Source organism: Ochotona curzoniae, unplaced genomic scaffold (assembly GCF_017591425.1).
Source record: "Ochotona curzoniae isolate NIBS_2020 unplaced genomic scaffold, NIBS_Ocur_1.0 scaffold_2453, whole genome shotgun sequence".
Lineage (NCBI taxonomy): Eukaryota > Metazoa > Chordata > Mammalia > Lagomorpha > Ochotonidae > Ochotona > Ochotona curzoniae.
Genome location: NW_024467094.1, coordinates 19,755,030 through 19,775,451, shown reverse-complemented (window position 1 = coordinate 19,775,451; position 20,422 = coordinate 19,755,030). Strand labels below are relative to the sequence as shown.

Sequence of the window (20,422 nt, the reverse complement as noted above, 5' to 3'; positions counted from 1 at the left end):
GTACTTTCAGTTATCTCAAATGGTAGTATCACATCTGTGTACAGAGTAACTTACCTCAAAAATTTAACAAAGGACTGTAGCTGACATTTCTCCCAGGAAGATACTCAAGCATCCTTCAAGAGTACTCAACACAGTAATAACATGTGTAAATTAAAGCTACAGTAAAATAGTATAGCATACTCACTATGTTGGCTAAAATAAAAAAGATGTTAAGAAGTGGTTACTCGGGCCCGGCGTGGTGGCGCAAGTGGTTAAGGTCCTCACCTTGCACACCCGGGATCCCATATGGGCGCTGGTTCTATCCCGGCAGCCCCACTTCCCTTCCAGCTCCCTGCCTGTGGCCTGGGAAAGCAGTCGAGGACGGCCCAAAGCTTTGGGACCCTGCACCCGCGTGGGAGACCCGCAAGAGGCTCCTGGCTTCGGATCAGCATAGCACTGGCCGTTGCGCTCACTTGGGGAGTTGATCATGGGACGGAAGACCTTCCTCTCTGTCTCTCCTCTCTGTAAATCAGCCTTTCCAATAAAAAAAATAATAATAATAATAAATCTTAAAAAAAAAAGAAGTGGTTGCTTGTTAATATAGTCCCATGCATTGCTGATGCAAGTATAAAATAGTGCTGCTATTTCAGAAAGCAATTTAAGTGTTCTTAAACTGTTAAAAATCAAGTTACCAGGCCATTAGCATGGCGTAGAGGTATCTCTCCCACCATATCAGCACTGAGTTGTGTCCTGGCTGTTCCAGTGCCCATCCAGTTCCTTGCTTGTGGCTTGGGAAAGCAGAGGAGGATGCATCAAGTGCTTGGGCCTCTACACCCATGTGGGAGACCCAGAGTATGCTCCTAACTCCTGGCTTCAGATCAGCTGACCTCCAGCTGTTACAGCCATTTGTTGAGTGAACCAACAGATGAAAGACCTGTCTTATTTCTTTTGTGTAATTCTACCTTAAAAATAAAATTCAACTAAATACTCTAAAATTGATTAAGCCAAGTTACTACATGACCCAGTAATTCTACTTCTAATTATGTACTCGAGAAAATTTAATGCATAGATTTACAGTGAGATACACTGAAAAGATGGCTGGCTATAATCCAGGAAATGGACTTTCAGCAGCCTACAGTATTTTTTGTTTTTTTGTTTTGTTTTGTTTTTTTATTTGAAAAGCAGGGTTGTTTTTTTTTTAAGATTTATTTATTTATTTTTATTACAAAGTCAGTTATACAGAGAGGAGGAGAGATAGAGAGGAAGATCTTCTGTTTGATGATTCACTCCCCAAGTGACCTCAATGGCCGATGTTATGCCGATCCGAAGCCAGGATCCAGGAACTTCTTTCGGGTCTCCCATGCAGGTACAGGGTCCCAAGGCTTTGGGTCATCCTCAACGCTTTCCCAGGCCACAAGCAGGGAGCTGGATGGAAAGTGGAGCCATGCTGGGATTAGAACCAGCGCCCATATGGGATCCCGATGCGTTCAAGGTGAGGACTTTAGCTGCTCGGCCATGCCGCCGGACCCTGAAAAGCAGATTTTACAGAGGAGATACCAAGTGAGGTTTTCCATCCACTAGTCCACTGCCAAAATGGCCACAATAATTGAACTGAGCCAATCCAAAGCCTGGAACCTACGGTTTTCTTTAAGTCTCTTCCATAGTTTCAGGCGCCCAAGAACTTAAGCCATCTTCCAATACTTTCCCAGGCCAAAAGCAGGGAGCTGGATCAGTGCATGCCTGTGCTGTATGCAAATGCCTAGACTGCTGTGCTGTGGTGCTAACTGCAGATTTACTGGCTCCTTCATCTTGGAATTCTTGACATTCATAATTGCAGAAGATAAATGGCCATTGTATTTTGTTCCAGCTGTCTGAATAGACTGAGTTCTATCCTATACAGTTTCTTCTAATCGGAATTTTTCTTGTTTCTGAATCTAGACTGTCTTTAATATTTTTTCCAAGGATATTGTTTTGGTGTTAGCATTGTAGTGCAGCATCTCATACCAGAGTGCCATTTCAAGTCCTTGCTATTGCATTTTTGATCCAACTCCCTGCTGAAGTGCCTAGGAAATCAATAGATGATCACCCTATTACTTGAAACCTTGCCACACATGTGGGAGACCCAGTGTGGTTCAGGCTCTGGCCATAGTGGTCATGAGGAGTGAACCAGGAAATGGAAGATCTCTGTAGTTCACTCTCTTTGTGACTCTGCTTCTCAAATAAGTGAATAAACAAAAAATACACACTTATATTGGAGTATGATTGATACACAGTAAAATGTATTTGTATAAAGTAGGCTCTTTTTTTATAAGATTTATTTATTTATTGGAAAGTCAGATATACAGAGAGGAGGAGAGACAGAGATGAACATCTTCCGTCCGATGATTCACTCCCCGAGTGACCGCAACAGTCGATGCTATGCAAGTCCGAAGCCAGGAACCAGGAACTTCTTCCGGGTCTCCCACACGGGTACAGGGTCACAAGGCTTTGGGCCGTCCTCGACTGCTTTCCCAGGCCACAAGCAGGATGGGAAGTGGAGCAGCTGGGAACTGAACCAGTGCCAGTATTGAATCCTGGCATGTTCAAGGCGAGGACTTTAGCTGCTAGCCTACCATGCCGGCTCTATTTATTATTCATTAGGAAAGCAGACAGACTGGCAGAGATCTATAATCTTCTCTATTTAAAAAAAAAAATACCTGTAACAGTTGAGGCTAGGACAGGCTGAAGCCGGGATCTCAATCTGTGTCTCCCATGTGGGTGTTAGGGACTTAATTACAAGACATCAGTGGCTAACTCCCAGAGTTGCACTAACAGGCGGCTGGAATCTGAAGCAAAGCCAAGACTTAGACCAAGCACCTCTCGTATAAGATGTGCACATTCCAAATGACAACTGAAGTATTGTGCCAAATGCTAATCCTTTAATTTTAATTTGACTTGTCCATGAATATTTGAAGTTCCCTTTTCTGTGTCATTCTAAATGAATATAAGGGACTTGAACATCTGTCGTATTCAGGTGAAATGAGGTGGTGATCATGGAATTACTTCCTCATGGAAATGATTTTAAGCAACCACCCTACCTGAAGGTCAGCATATCTTCTGGGGAGATGAATTAAACGCATAATAAGAATGCTTCTGTTCTAATTATACATGTAATATGTATTTCCACCCAACTTTACTGTTTCTTTTTTTTTTTTTTAAAGATTTATTTTTATTATTTTTTCATTGGAAAGGCGGATATACAGAGAGGAGAGACAGAGAGGAAGATCTTCCATCCGATGATTCACTCCCCAAGTGAGCGCAACGGGCCGATCCGAAGCCAGGAGCCTCTTGCGGGTCTCCCACGCGGGAGCAGGTTCCCAAAGCTTTGGGCCGTCCTCGACTGCCTTCCCAGGCCACAAGCAGGGAGCTGGAAGGGAAGCGGGGCTGCCGGGATTAGAACCGGCGCCCATATGGGATCCCGGGCGTGCAAGGCGAGGACCTTTAACCACTTGCGCCACCGCGCCGGGCCCAACTTTACTGTTTCTTAAAACTGTGTTATGCTTGTCCTCCATCTTTATTTCTAAAAGAAACAGACCCTTCTTGTATTGGTTCATTATCCCAATCCTGTTCTTCCTTTCACTGAGGTTAACACTCATGAATATGGTGATCTTTCATTTCTGTGCTATGCATATGTTTATATGCCCTTTAATATACCTTCAGGTGTTTTGCAAGCTTTAGTATTTTTATAAAATGAAATACAGATCATTTTATAATTTGCTTCTTTTCTGAGCAGTGTCTGTTTTGTTGTTGTTATTTGAAAAGCAGAGAAAGAGATAGAGGTAGGTAGTACTGCCACAGTTAACTCTTCACATGCCTGCAGCTGCTGAGGCTAAAACCAAGAGAATAGAACTCAGTCTAGGTTTCATACTTGTCAGGCAAGGACCCTCAGAGCTTGAGCTGTTACAGCTGCTTCCCACAGGAATCTGGAATCCGAAGCCAGAACTGGGGATCAGAGCCACATGTGGGGCTTAAAACCACGCACAGTGGCAATGGGATATGAGCATCCTAATCGGGGATATTAACTGCCAGGTCTAATACCCACTACCGCACAAATTTCTTGATATCCTCTTGATAGAAGAGACTCTTTACCTCCCAATCTTCACCACACCTAATATGGGTTTGTTTTGTTTTAGGCTGGTGTGTTTGAAAAGATACTACCATTTGCTGTTGACTGGGTTATTTTGAGGCGTGACTTAAATTATGTTTATAAAGTCCTGGCGCTAATAATCACTCATTTTTAAAAATATTTTCCCTGCATCTGTGCGGAGATTAATTTGTGTTGTCTTGTTTTCTCCTAGACATTTTTAGTCTTTTTTCAAGTGAATCCGGGAGCTATGTTGTACGAGAAGAAATGGAAAGAATGCTGCATGTGGTGGATGGTAAAGTCCCAGATACGCTCAGGAAGTGTTTCGCAGAGGTATTTTTAAAGTCTACATTTCATATCGTCTTGTTGACAGTGGTTTTTTTTGTTTTGTTTTAAACGTTAGTTTTTGTCTTAAAAAAATGTTTGGCAGAGTATTGAGTCTTACATTTAACTATAATAGGTAGATGTTTATGTGTTTCTTGTTCTTAGCGATTTTATATTTAATGGTTGATGTTTTAATCATTTGCATATATTTCAAGCATACCCTGACTGAAAAGCTAGGACTTCAGAATATCTTCTGGGGAGATCAATTCAACCCAAAATAACAGAACAGCTATATATTATATACTTTTTCCAGCCTGATTATTTCTTAATATTCGCTCTCCACATGACCACAATGTTCAGGACTGGGCCAGTCTGATGCCAAGAGCTTTTTCTAAGTCTCCCTTGTGAGTGACAGAGACCCATTGGTCCATCTTCTGCTGCTTTTCCTATGCCATAACCGGGGAGCTGATTGGAAGTGGAATCCGCGTGACACGTATTAACACCCATATAGGTTACCAGGGTCACATGCAGTGGTTTCACCCACTGCACCAGTGTGCCAACACCTAACTGAGTTTCTTAAGCATGGCATGGGCTTACTTCTTTCACCAATACGATAGGTTTTCACTGTTTTTTTTTATATTGGGAGTTGAGCTCCACCTTCCTGACTATATAGACATTGCTTATCTGTATTCATCCATATGGGTAAATATGGTTCTGATATCTCTTGGGGTGGGGTTGTCTGTCTTTAACTTCACACCTCTCTGACTTTAAGTTTCTTTTGTTCTGACAACATCTTGTGATTTCCCTTTCTTGATTTTAGCATTTCTTTTAACGTTTCTACACATTGAATACAAGAGTGTGTGCTTTTTTAAAAAATGATTTATTATTTTTATTGGAAAGGCAGATATACAGAGAGGAGGAGAGACAAAAAGGAAGATCTTCCCTCTGATGATTCACTCCCTGAGTGACGCAAGGGCCGGTGCTGTGCCGATCCAAAGCCAGGAGCCAGGAACATCTTCCAGGTCTCCCAAATGGGTGCAGGGTCTCAAGGTTTTGGGCCATCCTCGACTGCTTTCCCAGGCCACAAACAGAGAACTGGATGGGAAGTGGAGCTGTCAGGATTAGAACCGACACCCATATGGGATCCTGGTGGATGCAAGGCGAGGACTTTAGCTGCTAGGCCACTGCGCTGGGCCCAAGAGTGTGTTTTTTACTACATAAGTACTGACTGGAAACCACTATGATAGTATTTCACTACTTCAGAACAAACTGGCCTATGGTTTATTTACTTCCTGTAATAAAGATTTGTGAATCAGTAAAAAGTTAATCTAATATTTGAAGACCTGATTAATTTGATATTTACAAAGGTGTCTAATGTATTAATACTTCTTGCCTCTTTTCAGGGAGAGTTCATAGTTTTTCATTTCAGTAAGGTTTGTGCAGACCCTCTCATTATGTTTGTCCACTGATTTCTATAAAGTAGCCACAGCAGCAGGCATGTGTATTAGAAGTTAAAGCATGCTGGGGGAAAAATAATGTGGAATAAGAGAATAGGTGATATCAGGTGTAGAGAAAGCCAGGTATTGTTATTCAGATAGGATGAGTGGATAATATATGTCAGACAAAGTCAGATTTGAACAGAGTTTACAGGAATTGCAAGAAAAAACTGAAGATGTTTGAGAGAACCGGTTTTTATGAAACAAATATAACAAAGACTCTTAGGTGGGAATGTGGTTAGGATGTCCAAAGAACAATTGAAAAGTAAATTTAGTTGGAATGGGGTGAGTAAGGAAATAATAGGAACTGAAATTTAAGAGATTTTTGTGGAGTGGGACAGTGATTATGTGGTTGGAGAGTGTGAGTCCTTTGTCTTTTACCTTGAGTGGAGACAGAACCCACCAGAGGTTTCAGTGAATGGATTCCACCATATGAGATGCTTTTTACTTTATTGCGTCTTAAATATGATTACTTTGCATTTTTCGTGGACAATCAGTGTTCCAGAGACCAATTAAAGTGCATGAGTACTCTGGTGTATAGGTGATGGGCATTTTAAAAGTCTTCATGCATTTTGAATTAGAAGTTGGTAGAATTATAGTTACACAGTGGGCTGAAAGAAGAAGCACAGGAAGGGTGATTGAAGTGTTAGGCCTGATTTAGTTATAGAGTCACTATTAGCTAAGTTCATCAAGATTAATGAGGAAGGAATTTGGGAGATTGGATATTAAGAAAAGTTTAATTATAATGGAGGATCTATCAGTCATTGGACTGGAATTCTCAAATATGTCTTTTGATATTAAATCCTTGTTCTGGGGAAAAGACTTATTGGTTTGCAGGGGAGGATGGGATATATAAGGCATCGAGATCATCCAGAAATGATTGGGAGAATAAGTCTTCTACTCCAATATTTACAGATTAATGAACAAAGAGGATTCAAAATAGGAAACAGGAATGACCTGTGAGGTAATAAGATTATTCAGAGAGTAGTGTCCTGGAAGATATCTGATAAAAGTAGTTCCAGAAGGAAGGACACCTCAGCTGTTCCCAACTATGCTGCTAAGTCAAATAAGTTGACTTTTTGTTTTGAGAAGCAATGATAACCTGGAGCTGGATCTTGATGCAGGTCTTGTGAAGTTTAAAGATTTACAATTCGGGTCTGGCACGGTAGCCTAGTAGCGAAGGTCCTTGTCTTGCACAAACCAGGATCCCATATGGGCCACAGTTCTAATCCTCTAATCCTCTAATTCTCATCCCCACTTCCCATCCAGCTCCCTGTTTGTGGCTGGGAAAGCAGTCGAGGACTGCCCAAAGTCTTGGGGCCTTGCACCCGCGTGGGAGACCCGGAAGAAGCTCCTGGCTTCGGATCAACATAGCATCAGCCCGTTGCGCTCACTTGGGGAGTGAATCATCGGACAGAAGATCTTCCTCTCTGTCTCTCCTCTCTGTATATCCACCTTTCCAATAAAAAAAAAATAATAAAAATAAATCTTTTTTAAAAAGAGACATATTTACTTTTATTTGAAAGGCAGAGTTACAGAGCAAGAGAAATCTTCCTTCCTTTGGTTCACACCCCACATGGCCATAACAGCTGGAGGCAAGAGCTACAAGTTTCTTCTGGATGTCCCACATATGTGTGAAAACCCAGGAACTTGAGCGATCCTTTGCTGTTTTCCCAAGTTATAAGCAGGGAACTAGATCAAAAGTGGAGACAGTGCCTCAGGAAAAGCTTAGCCTACTAGACCATGGCACCGGCCCCTAGTTTGAACACTTTCCTTGGATTTATTTTTGCATTGTGCTGAGCAGAAGAGATTGGTTTTATCAGAGGGAAGCTAAACAAACCAAGACTGCATTGGTCATTTTAAAGTTACTTTTTTTGCTTGAATTGTGGGAACAGTTGAAATGTGCCCGGTTAACTGACATCAGGAAACTTCAGGTTCGCATCTCAGAACTAAAGCAGATAGAACTTTGTTATACTGCTACTTGCAAACTAGTGTTTGCAAAATCTGATACCCTCCCTCTTCTAATTTCTGCTAAGATCATTTAACAGTTGTTTCAGTCTTGTGACCTAAAACTTCATTGTGGTTGACTCTATTTTAATTTTTGGTGTGATCTTTTAGGTCCTGGTAAAGCAGCTTAATCGAAAACAGTGGCCTTGTGTAAAAATGAGTTTATGTTGTTAATGACAATCCCTTTGGAACAAAATCAAAGAAATAGGTTTAGAAGGTTCAAATATATGGCTATTAGAATTGGTAGATACCTGTAGTTGTATTACAGGGTGCAAGCGAGATCACACCAGACATGTCTAAGGTTTATTAAGGAGTCTTTATAACCAAACTTGGTGATAACAGGGCCCACTAGAAGTAACAAATAACAAGTCCATGTGGCAATCCAATCAATCCAATCATTTGTTCCAAGTGGAACAAATGGTAATTGCCGTGAATTCCATCCATTAAGCTAAAGGCCCATGTCCCAGCTTCCCCAAACAATATAAATTATCCTAAGAGACTTGCAACTTACAAAGGTACAGACATTGACCCCTCCCTGGTTTCTCTGCCCACATTCCACTATTACTAAGCCTCACCTCTCCTGGAATTCATGATGGTACATAAATTAGAATTTCAGAGCATCTTAGCATTGCTATCTTCATTGTCCCACCCAAGCAGTAAGCAGAGGGTGAGGAATACACACACACACACACACACACACACACACACACACATCATTCTCAAAAGATAACAGTTGTCAGAGGTAATGGGGAAGCCAAGAGTTGGAGTGCCAGAGCAAAGGAGCATATGACCAAGAGAGTGAGCCCCTACCTGTCAGGAGCCTTTTTCAGGGCTAGTGAGGGGAGTGATTACACAACAATGCAATACTACCCTCTCAGATGATAGGTGAGTCACAGGTGGGCAGGAGGGAACACCTGTCTGGTGAGAAGGAGTGGCTTCCAAGTTGAGCTAGCTGACTACATCACTACAGTTAGTAAAAACAAAACAAAAACGAACAGTAAGATTCAACATTATAAATGGGCTAATGTTACCTGATTCAACCATTTGATATCTTTACGTATTATTTCTGAGTGATGTCTTACTTTATTGTAGTTTAAATTTTAAATGACCTTTTTTTTTTTTTTTTTTTTTGTGGGAAAGTCAGATTTGCAGAGAGAAGGAAAGGCAGAAAGATCTTCCAGCCTTTGGTTCACTCGTCAAATGGCCCCAGTGGCTTGAGCTGAGCAGACCTGAAGGCAGGAGCCACGAGCTGCTTCTGAGTCTCTGACTCAGGTGTAGGGTCCCAAGGCTTTGGGAATTCCCAGGCCACAGTAGGGAGCTGGATGGGAAGCAGAGCAGCCAGGATACAAAATGACACCCATTTGGAATCCTGGCACTTGCAAGACAAGAGCTTGAACCGCTCTGGGCCTACAGAAATGGTTGTTCTTAAATAAGAATGATCTGTCCCTGTTGGCTGATAGTATTTTTTGGGTTTTTTTTTTCTTTTTAAGATTTACATATTTCCTTACTTGAAATAGTGACAGAGAATTTTCTATTCTTTGATTCACTCCCCAAGTGCTGTAATGATCAAGACTGATCTAGGCCAAAGCCAGGGGCCATGATCTGCACCTGGTTCTTCCATGTGGTCAGGGACCCAAATTTTGGGGCCATCTTCTGCTGCTGTGTCTGAGTCATTAGCAGTGGGTTCGATTGAAATTGGACTGTTTGGAGTCCAAACAGCACCCAAATGGAATGCTGACATCACAGGCTGCAGCTTAACCTGGTGTGCCACAACACGGACCCCAAAATGTCACTTCTTATAATCAGCAGATGATGTTAATGTATTGATGAATAGTTTTCAGTTAGTGTATGCATGTTTTATGCAAATGGAGCTTTAAACCCAATTTCTTCAAGATTTATTAGAAAGGCAGTTAGAGAGAGACAGCAAGACATAACTTCTTTCTGCTGGTTCACTCCCCAGATGGCTGCGACAGACATGACTAAGCCAGACTGAAGCCAAGAGTGGAGCTTCTTGTGGGTCTCCCACGTGGGTCTTGTCTATACATTTGAGTCATCCTTGCTGCCTTCCCAAGTGCATTAGGGAGCTGGATCAGAAGTGGTGCAGCTGGAACTCGAATTAGCATATATGGCTTAACTCGCTGTAACAACAGCACAAGCCCAAGAATTATTTTTAAAACCAGCTTAATTTTCGAATTATATATATCCTGCAATTTTAAACAGCAAATTTCAGGTTGTACATCTACTTTTTTTTTTTTAAGATTTATTTTTATTATTTTTTTATTGGAAAGGCGGATGTACAGAGAGGAGAGACAGAGAGGAAGATCTTCCGTCCGATGATTCACTCCCCAAGTGAGCGCAACGGGCCGATACTATGCCGATCCGAAGCCAGGAGCCTGTTCCGGGTCTCCCACCTGGGTGCAGGTTCCCAAAGCTTTGGGCCGTCCTCGACTGCTTTCCCAGGCCACAGGCAGGGAGCTGGAAGGGAAGTGGGGCTGCCGGGATTAGAACCGGCGCCCATATGGGATCCTGGGCGTGCAAAGGCGAGGACCTTAACCACTGTGCCACCGCGCCGGGCCCGTACATCTACTTTTATATGTGACTAATCATGTTTTCTTATTTTAATTTTAGGGTGAAAAGGTAAATTATGAAAAGTTTAGAAATTGGCTGCTTCTAAACAAAGATGCTTTTACCTTCTCCCGTTGGCTGCTGTCCGGAGGTGTGTATGTCACCCTCACAGATGATAGTGACACTCCTACTTTCTACCAAACTTTGGCTGGAGTCACACATTGTAAGTAATGGCATGACATTTTTTTTCCTGCTCATCTTTAAATATAATTGCTTGGGAGTTAAATGGGGGATTTGCTTATCAATTTTTTAGTATGTTTTTCTTCCAAAGTATGATGAAGTGAAATCCTGGGGCATGGGAAATATCTCTCTCCTGCAGTTTGTTCCTACCCTGCCCAGATTAGTTTCCTAGGGCTGCTGATACATATTGCTACAAGGCATAATCTGAAATAGGAGAAACTTCATGCCTCAAAGTTTGAGCCATGCAAATGAAAGTGTTAACAGTTCTGTGTTCCCCCTGTTGTATTTGCTGACCCCAAGAATTCCTAGGCAGGGCAGGACAAATCCATTCTGTTTTTTCCTATTCAGATGACCTTTCCTTTGAGTATTTCACCTCAAGACCCTTACCGCTTTAGATCTGCAAAGACCCTGCACCCAAGTGAGATCAGGTGATGACAATTTTGAAGTGACAGGATTCAGAACCATGACCAGGCCAGAGCGTTACCTTCCACAGTATTTCTTGCTACATGCTGCTTTTGCTTATGATAAATCTTAATCCTGCCTTTCTGCATCTCTTAAATGCTTATATGATATTGTATGATGCCCTTTTAAATTTATTTTAAGATTTATTTATTTGTATTGGAAAGTCAGATATACAGAGAGGTAGATGATTTGTCATCTGTCTGATGATTTACTCCCCAAGTGGCTGCAACGGCTGCAGCTGCCCCAGTCTGAAGCCAGAAGCCAATAGTTTCTTACAGGTGTCCCACATAGGTATAGGATCTCAAGCCTTTGGGTCATCCTTTGCTGTTTTCCCAGGCCACAAGCAGGGAACTGAACTGGTGCCCATATGGGATCTGGTGATTTCAAGGCAAGGATTTAGCCACTAGGTTATGGCTCTGGGCCCTCCCCCATTTTCATTCTACAGAATACCTCAGAAAGTCCCCAGGGAGGCCAGCGTTGTAGCATAGTAGGTTAAGCAGCTGTCTGTGAGGTGGTATCTTAAATGAATGCTTTTTGAAGACCTCCTCATGCTGGATCTGAAGAAGCATATTTGGAACTCAAATGGGCATTGTGATCTGGGATGCCAGCGTCAGTACTTCATATTTTAAAAATAATACTTTTTTACTTATTTGAAAAGTGCGGAGAGACAGACAGACGTTGCACCTTTCCTCTGCTTCACACCTTGCATGCTCGCATTAGCATGGCTGGGTCACGCCCAGGCCCGGAGCCAGCACTCAGTAGTTCACATGTGAGTTCAGGGACCTGACTGCCATAGTTGTCACTGCCTGCCTTCCACACTAAACATTAGCAGTAAGCTGGAGTTAATGAAGATCCGAACTTGAACCCACGTATTTCGAAAAGTCATGTGGGTGACCCAAGTATCATCTTAACTGCTATACCACACTCCCACCTCTTTAAATGCTTCTTGTTACCAAAGCCCAGCTCATTCTCAGCCTCTTCTGGCATCTGATCTCTGTATTTTTAAATTTGAATTAAGTACATATCTGTAGGAAATTCATGTTTTAATTGAAGCAGTAGATTGTTTTATGTCTTACATTAGAGGCAGTTGGAAATGACTATTTCTCCATAGTAGCTGCAGGCCTTTGAGTATAAGGAAGTTTTTCCTATGATACTGGAGTAAATGCATGATACTGCATTGAACTGGGTTGAGAAATTTCAGCCAGTAGTCATGATTTTTAAATACTGACTGTATTCAAGAGTAGGGAGGATAATTGTTTTGGAGATACAGAACTGAAACTATCATGGAGAAAGGACCAAGATAAATCATCATGTTTGAGTAGGTTTAACAACCTTGGTGTATGTGACTGTTCAGACATACTATATTTTTAGGTGAGAAATTAGTTGTGATTTTTAAATATTTAAGGAAGCAAGATCAATGTGGTGACACAACAGGCTACTCCTCTGCCCATAGTACCAGCATCCCATATGAACCCTGGTTCTAGCCCCAGCCGTTCCATTTCTAATCCATAAGTTCCCTGCTCATGACCCAGGAGAACAGCAGAGGATGACTCAGATCCTTGGCCTCTTACACACATGTGTGAGAAGAATCGCTTGGCTCCTGGCTTCAGATTGTCTCAGCTCCAGCTGTTACAAATAATTGAGGAGTGAACCAGTGGTAAAAGATTCTGTGTGTGTGTCTCTCTGTAAATCTGCCTTTCAAATAAAAATTCAAATAAAAATTCGGCAGGGGTACTGAAGCTTGCATGGTTAGATATTTGGAGGTAATTAGTTAAATAATATTGACACCAGACAGTTAGAAACTCTTTTTTGGCTACCACAGGCTGAGAAGTGTTCTTTGAGGAGGCTTCAGACTTAAGGCAACAAACTGAAAACCAGAGGGCTTTATTAAAATGGCGAACAGCAGGCTTCTGTGAAAACAGAGCAACCCTATTGTGTTCCTTTATGGGGCCTGACAAATGTGTTAATATTTGGGTAGAAAATGATCTTATTTTCTAGGAAAGGGTAGCAACTTCCAGGAATTGGGGACCCACGCCTGTTTTCTTATCTTTGTCCCTCACATGTGTGACATAAGCCCAAGCCCTTGTATCCATCACTATGAGCGTTAGCAGGGAGCTAGGTGGGAATTAGAACAGCTGGCACTTAATCAGCACTCTGACATGCATGCCTTTATTGCAAAGTAGTGGCTCAACCCACTGTACAACACAGTCCCCAAGGATCAAGGCATTTTCTAATAGAGGATAATAGATGAGTAAATGTGTGGGAATAAAGTGTTTTTCCTAGCATTTGATTGCTTTTATTTTACAGTTTAGAGTAATAAGGAATCAACAGTAAGCTAGTTCAGTAGACAACTAAACAGTTATTAGCCTTGGTCAAGAGGCTACTTTTTCAGTGGGTCTTACTATGAAAGCATTATTACAGAGTCAGAGTTACTGTTAATTTTCTTAAAGAAATTCAACAGAGGTCACCTTACATTACTATGACTATGATTTGTATTGCCTATAAATTCTCATTCTACTTTTGGCTAAAAAATTCAAAATTGATGTCTTGGGCCCAGTGCGATAGCGTAGTGGCTAAAATCCTTGCCTGGCACATGCCAGCATCCCATATGGGCGCCGGTTCTAATCCCGGCAGCCCCACTTCCCATCCAGCTCCCTGCTTGTGGCCTGGGAAAGCAGTCGAGGACGGCCCAAAACCTTGGGATCCTGCACCCACGTGGGTAGTAGAAGTCTTGGAATTTTTTAAAGAACTATTGTTGATATTTATTTTCCTAAATGCTGATCATAGTCTTTTGTAGAATTCAGCTGTTTTTGGAAGAAAATAGATGTGCTTGCTTTTGTTATAAATATGTTTTGAAATAAATTGAGAAAGAGTTTGTCAAGTTTCCCTTCAGTGTACTATAAGAGCAAGTAAATCTGATAACTCAATGATTTCTTTGGATAGTAGAATTGGAATTTTGAAAGAATACATGTCATATTTTGGGTAAATTTTAGAACCATGTAATTCACTTGGTTATTCTCTTTTCATATTAAATAAATTTTTACTGTCCCTATTTGTTTTAGCATTTGTCTCAAGTAAGAATATACATATATAAGTACATATAGCTATGTTTCCTATGACATTTCAGTTTACAATGTTAAAGTCTCTCAGTAAGAAAAAATACTTCAGTGATTCTTAGACTGTAAACTGCAGAGTAAATCTGCATGTCTTCCTGCATTATCCTCTTATCTATTAGTAGTGACTTAAGGCTTATCGCCATTTTGAGTCCAAGTCAGGTCATTGTTCCTGAGAGCAGGTTGCTATCTGAAGACATGTTAACAGCTTGTGTTACTGTATGATAACACTTTGAGTGTTGTGCCTGACTGTTTTTGATGAGGAGCCATTTCTGATGCAAAAGAACTAATCTGGAAGCTGGAGCCTTTGGTGAGATGAAATTTGATTTGGCCCAAAGCACAGGCCAGGAGCTGTGCAGAATGTTGAGAGTATGATATGTCAATTTTGTGACCCAGAAAAAATTGTACATATAGGTGGGTGATAAAGTCGTTCTTATTTAGCCAATAGTTAGAAGATTTGATATTGATATATAGATTGTAATTAGAAATAGTAACTGCTGAAATTACCTGCTCTAACTTCGGTAAGAGAAAATAAAGTTAGTTGAACTCTCTCTTCCCAGCAATTTATTCATATGTGGATATCAATGATAATATAGTGAACTTTAGCACACATGTAACAAATACTTGAGTATGAATTGAATAGATACAGTTTAAGTAGAAATTTTAGTTATTTTAAAGTTTTGAATAATAAAATAAAGATTAGTTACTATTTCAAAGTAATTGGGCCTTTGCAAAAATTTTCACTTATCAGGAGGTAAGAATGTAGTTTGGTTGTTTGGCTAAAAAAAGAAAAGCTACATGTTTTGTTGTGTATTCCTCTATGAAAAATTTAGTATTCTTTCTGAATGATGTTTTGGCAAAATTAAAATATGAACTTACCCTATTGATTATGCAAAGTTATGAAATAGGATTTTGTATAATTTGAGAGCTCACATGATGGTATCAATTATGGAATAAAAACATTGGAAATAAACTTCCCGAACAACCTGGATTATAGCAAGTTAAGTAGAAGTACTGCTATGATTACAGTTATGTGAAAACCTGCAAATTACACTTTTTACTTTTCATTTTTCTCTTTTCATGTAATGAAATGTATTACTAGTATATGTAAATCAACAAATAATACAAATTTGAAGATTAAGCTACAAGTAGTAACACAATTTTTATACTTGCAAAATAAAAATTATAATGCTAATGATTGTTTTAGAATGGTAGCAGTAGTTGTGGTAAAGTGTAATTCTTGATTTATATTGAGTTACCTGTCCACATAGTAAATTCCACTCCCAACTCTTCTGCCATTTATTGACTTATAACATTCTTTACCATATTTTTTCCATTTAATTGTTAAGTATTGAATGTGTAAATGCTGCAACGTATTGATAAGATTACTCGGGTGTGTATCCTGCTATGTGTCCTGTATAAATGATCTGGCCAGGAGAGGAAATGTACATAGAAACTTTAAATCCAAGATGAAGACTGAATGCAAACAAAAATGGGTAGGCAGAAGTTATATTGGAAGTCCAGAAGAAATCATTCAGTCGTACATTACTTTACATGATAGACTTCAGCAGCCTAGTAATGCAGATCTGTTTTAAAGCATCTTGGGTTTTATTCATTTTTATTTCATTGTTCTACTAGTTTACATATGGTAGATTTGTTTTTCAGATTTTTTGTTTGATCATGATCTGTTTTAGTAATTGAAATGGAAAATTATATCCTTGGAAAATACAATAACAGTATAAGCAAATTACCAGAAGAGAAATCTGAGGTTTGTAACTAAGTTTGCTTATTTTGACTCTCAGTGGAAGAATCAGACATCATTGATCTTGAGAAACGTTATTGGTTGCTAAAGGCTCAATCCCGGACTGGAAGATTTGATTTAGAGACATTTGGCCCATTGGTTTCACCACCTATTCGTCCATCTCTAAGTGAAGGTAGGACTCAAACATTTTCTACAAATATTCATTAGTAAACACCTGAACCCTTCTTTGTAGCCAGCCATTTTAACTCGTAACATGCTATTTTCTTAAAGATTTAGGTTTCTTACAAATAGTATAGTGGGGTAAAAAATAAAAATGGAAATTAAGATGATAATTTTTAGCTTCATATCCTACCTGAAAATTTTTTATGCGTCACTCTAACTCTCTACACCTGAATATCCTTATATATAAGTGGATTTGACCAAATTAGGGTTTATCAAATTGTGCTCTTTTATTTTAAATATTTTATTTTACTTGATAGAGCTACAGAGATAAGAAAGGTCTTCAATCCACTGGTTTACTCTCCAAACAGCTGTTACAATCAGAACTGGGCTGGTCCAAAACTGGGAGCCAAGTGCATCCTCCACTGCTTTCCTAGGCCATTAGCAGGGAGCCGAATCAGAAGTGAAGCACCCAGCACTAAAGCTAATGCCCATATGGGATGACGGTTCCATAGGCAGAAGATTAGCGTGCTGTGACACTGCACTAGCTCTGAAATTGTGCTCTTCTAAAGTACCATAGCAGATGGTGTAGGAATAGTGGTGGTAGCTACTGAATGTGCAGAGTTCCACATTTCCACATCTCTTTCTCAGCTAGCATGCCACTACTTGTTTTCTTTCATAGAAGATGCCACGGCTGTATCTCTCCCCACGGTGAAAAAAAAGTTAAATTTCTACAGAAGACTATTCCCTCTAGCTCTAAACTTATTGCAGATACTTTTTTTTAAAACCTAAGAGTAATTGTGAGTGGCATCATAAAAATAACTTCCCCGGGGAGCTGGATGGGAAGTTGAGCAGCTGACACAAACTGATGACCATACAGCATGCTGGTGATGCAGGTCCCAAATTCATTTCCCACTCCCACCCTTTTTGTTTTGTTTTGAGATTTATGTATTTATTTGTAAGAGAAATGGTCAGAGAGGAAGAGACAGAGAAATATTTTTTACTGGTTCACTCCTCAGATGGTCACAACATTCACGCTGCGCCAGGCTGCAGCCAGAAACTCCACCCTGGTCTCCCAGGATGTAGTTAGCAGGAGCATAGGCACTTGGGATGCCTTCTCAAGCACAGCAGCAGGAGCCTGGATCAGTGGTAGAGTAGCTACAATTCACATCTGTGTTCTGATGAGAGGAGCCATCATCATAAGCCCGCTGTGCCATCACACTAGCCTGTTACTTCTTTTTGAAGTTTCAGTTTTCTAATCTTGAGATAGAACTCTGAATTGGATTCAGGGATTGTATGATCTGTATTCTTCAGATTCCTAAGTTAGTTAGAAGTACCTGTTAGGGGATCCAGAAATGGAGGGGCTCTGGATTTCAGTTTGCATCAACAGTGTAATTTTTATCTTTTTAGAATTGGAGACTAATATCCCATTTCATCTGAAAACACAATTATTTAATTTGTTTCTCGAAAATGTTTGAAAAATCACAGGATTAAATTCTCTTTGAGTTTTGAAATTTCAAATATCCATGCATAAAAATTAAATAGTCTAGAATGCATGCTGTAATAAAAATCCTTCTCTGCTTTTTTTCTTCACTTCATGAAAGAGCTTTGGTGGATCTTATTAATTATACTATGGTTTATCTTTGAGTATTTCATAAGCAGTTCAACTTTACTTTTTCTTTTTCACCTAAGTGTCTTTTAAAGATAGTCATTGCACTTTCTGATTATTTTCTGGTTCTTTTTATTTGTTAACTTTTGAAATATGGACATTTTTAGCTGTAAGTATTGCTGTAAGAAAGATCCATGCAGATATAACCAAATAGTCACATTTTCTGCTAGGATCACATTTCAGTCTACCAACAGAGGAAAAAAATATTCTCTCAACTATTGGGAACTAATAATTCTTTTTCTTCCTTCCTTCCTACCTTTGAAACTCAACTAGTTTATGCAAAGGTTTCCTTCTTCTTTTGCAAACATATCATGTTAGAAAATATGTTGGTGTGATTAATTTTCTTTTCCTATTTTATAGGCTTATTTAATGCTTTCGATGAAAATCGTGACAATCACATAGATTTTAAAGAGATATCTTGTGGGTTGTCAGCCTGTTGCAGGGGGCCCCTTGCTGAAAGACAAAAATGTAAGTGTGTTAAACATTGTCACAGAAAGTATAGATGGAAAATCAGCTTGAATCCATGTAAATTCATCTGTGGACACAGTTTGAATTTTATAACTGTGAGATTGACAAATATCATATTCACATTGATATTTTATTGAGGTCCCTTTAAAGGATGAGTGATATTTCTTTCTTTCTTTTTTTAGTACTATGGAATCGTTTTCAATCTTTGCTATTAACACTGGGGTTGATTTTCCTGAATAATTTGCAATTAATGACAAATGGACCAATCAGCCATGAGCTGTTTAAAATAGTTTTAACCATTTAGGAAATATTTTCTAGTAGTCTATTTAGAGATTTTGTGTCTTATATAATTTCAAGTACAACTTAATTTCTTTCACTTGTACACATTAATATTTTATTGACACTATGGAATTTATGATCTAAATTCAATTATATTAAATGCTAAAATGCTCTTTTTATTGTAGTTAAGATGTTGTTACAGCTTAATTTAGAAACATAAGAAACATTGCATTATTAAATTTTATCCATGATTGAGACAATGCAACAGTTTACATTTAATTAGGACTTAACTCAAATATTTTTACTAGGATCATTATATTTGTGTGTTTCTAAAAAATAGACCCTTCTTGATATTTTTACCTTAGTTAATAATATTATATTGTTGTGCTAACTTGATTTAATGCCATAATTATTCTATAAAATGAGTTTTCAATCTTAAATTATGAATTACTTTCTATTCTGTTTATATGCTGTTAGTTTATGGTAGATGATTTTTTCTCATTTAAATGTAATGTTAAATAGGAGTAACAAAATATGCTTCTCAATTAAGATTATTACCTTTCAAATTGAAAAACTTTTTAATTTTTACAGTAAAGGTTAATAAGTTATAGAGAATCATTTGGAGTTGATAAATTGCTGATTATTTCATTTTTAGCCTGTTAAAGAATGCTTTAAAGAACTGAACTTGCTCTTTGCAAATTTGAATGTACATATACATTGTGACATTGCAGAAGTAAAGTAGGAAATACACCAGCTTTTTGTAACTTATTCTATATGGAATATTTCTATTTTACAAGAAAGAGCTTTACAACAACTCATTTTTAATATTCCAAACCAAATTAGAATGCTTACACCTCAAAAACAGTAATGTGTTTTGGTGTTTATTATAGAGTGATTTTACCCCCTTTCCTTTTGGTTTGTAAGGAATTTAGCTGTAGATTTTGCTGGAAGATAGAACTCCTTGAGCTGGGTAATGTTTCAGAGGATTCAATTCATGAAATATGCAAAGAGTCCTGCAAGTTCCAAGGACTGTAATTATTTAATATAACCTGCTCCAGAGAGCTACTCCAGAATATACTTGTTTGAAAAACTATGTAGTTAACAAGGTCACTTTCTAATAAAATGTCTTACACTTTAGGGTATAAGGATGCCTTTCCTCCATAAGAGTTTCTTTTTGTTAGTTTGCTTCAAGGTGTTTGATGTTGATCGTGATGGAGTGCTCTCCAGAATTGAACTCAGAGACATGGTGGTTGCACTTTTAGAAGTCTGGAAGGACAACCGCACCGATGATATCCCTGTAAGTTCTGATTGTATGTATCTTGTTGCACATAAACTTCCAACGTAAAATGGAATGAGTTAGGGCAGAAAAAGAGAGGGAGTCAGCATTTGGTATGATGGTTAAGTCCACCCATTTGAGTTGCTTGCACCTCATTGGAATGCCTACTTCAAGTCCTGGCTCCTCTTACCACTCATGTAGGGCAGATCCAGATTACGTTCCTGACTTATACAGGTATTTGGGAAGAGAACCAGCAAATGTAAGATCTGTCACTCTGGTTTTCAGATAAATTTAAAAAATGCAAAATTGGGAAGAGTTGAACTTTAAACTTTAGTAAGCCAAACTTAAACCAAGAAGCAAGTATTAACAGGAAAATCATCTCAATTTTTAAAGCAGATATTAGAATTTGTGTTATAATTTAAAAAATTTTTTTTAAAATTTCAGCAGTTTATACTTTGCCATCAGAATAATAAAGTAAAACTAGCTACTCTTTTCTAATT

General features: G+C 39.0%; 1 protein-coding gene across 2 annotated transcripts in view; it reads left to right on the top strand.

Annotated features, from left to right (window-relative positions):
• The window catches only part of USP32 (ubiquitin specific peptidase 32), a 135,411-nt gene that overhangs the window by 54,813 nt on the left and 60,176 nt on the right, over positions 1 to 20,422 (top strand). For both annotated transcript variants that reach the window (XM_041000816.1, XM_041000815.1), the window contains exons 4-8: positions 4,317 to 4,435; positions 10,558 to 10,717; positions 16,112 to 16,243; positions 18,260 to 18,367; positions 19,828 to 19,943. In XM_041000816.1, coding sequence (XP_040856750.1) covers positions 4,317 to 4,435; positions 10,558 to 10,717; positions 16,112 to 16,243; positions 18,260 to 18,367; positions 19,828 to 19,943 — 635 coding nt within the window. The remainder of the gene's footprint in view (positions 1 to 4,316; positions 4,436 to 10,557; positions 10,718 to 16,111; positions 16,244 to 18,259; positions 18,368 to 19,827; positions 19,944 to 20,422) is intronic.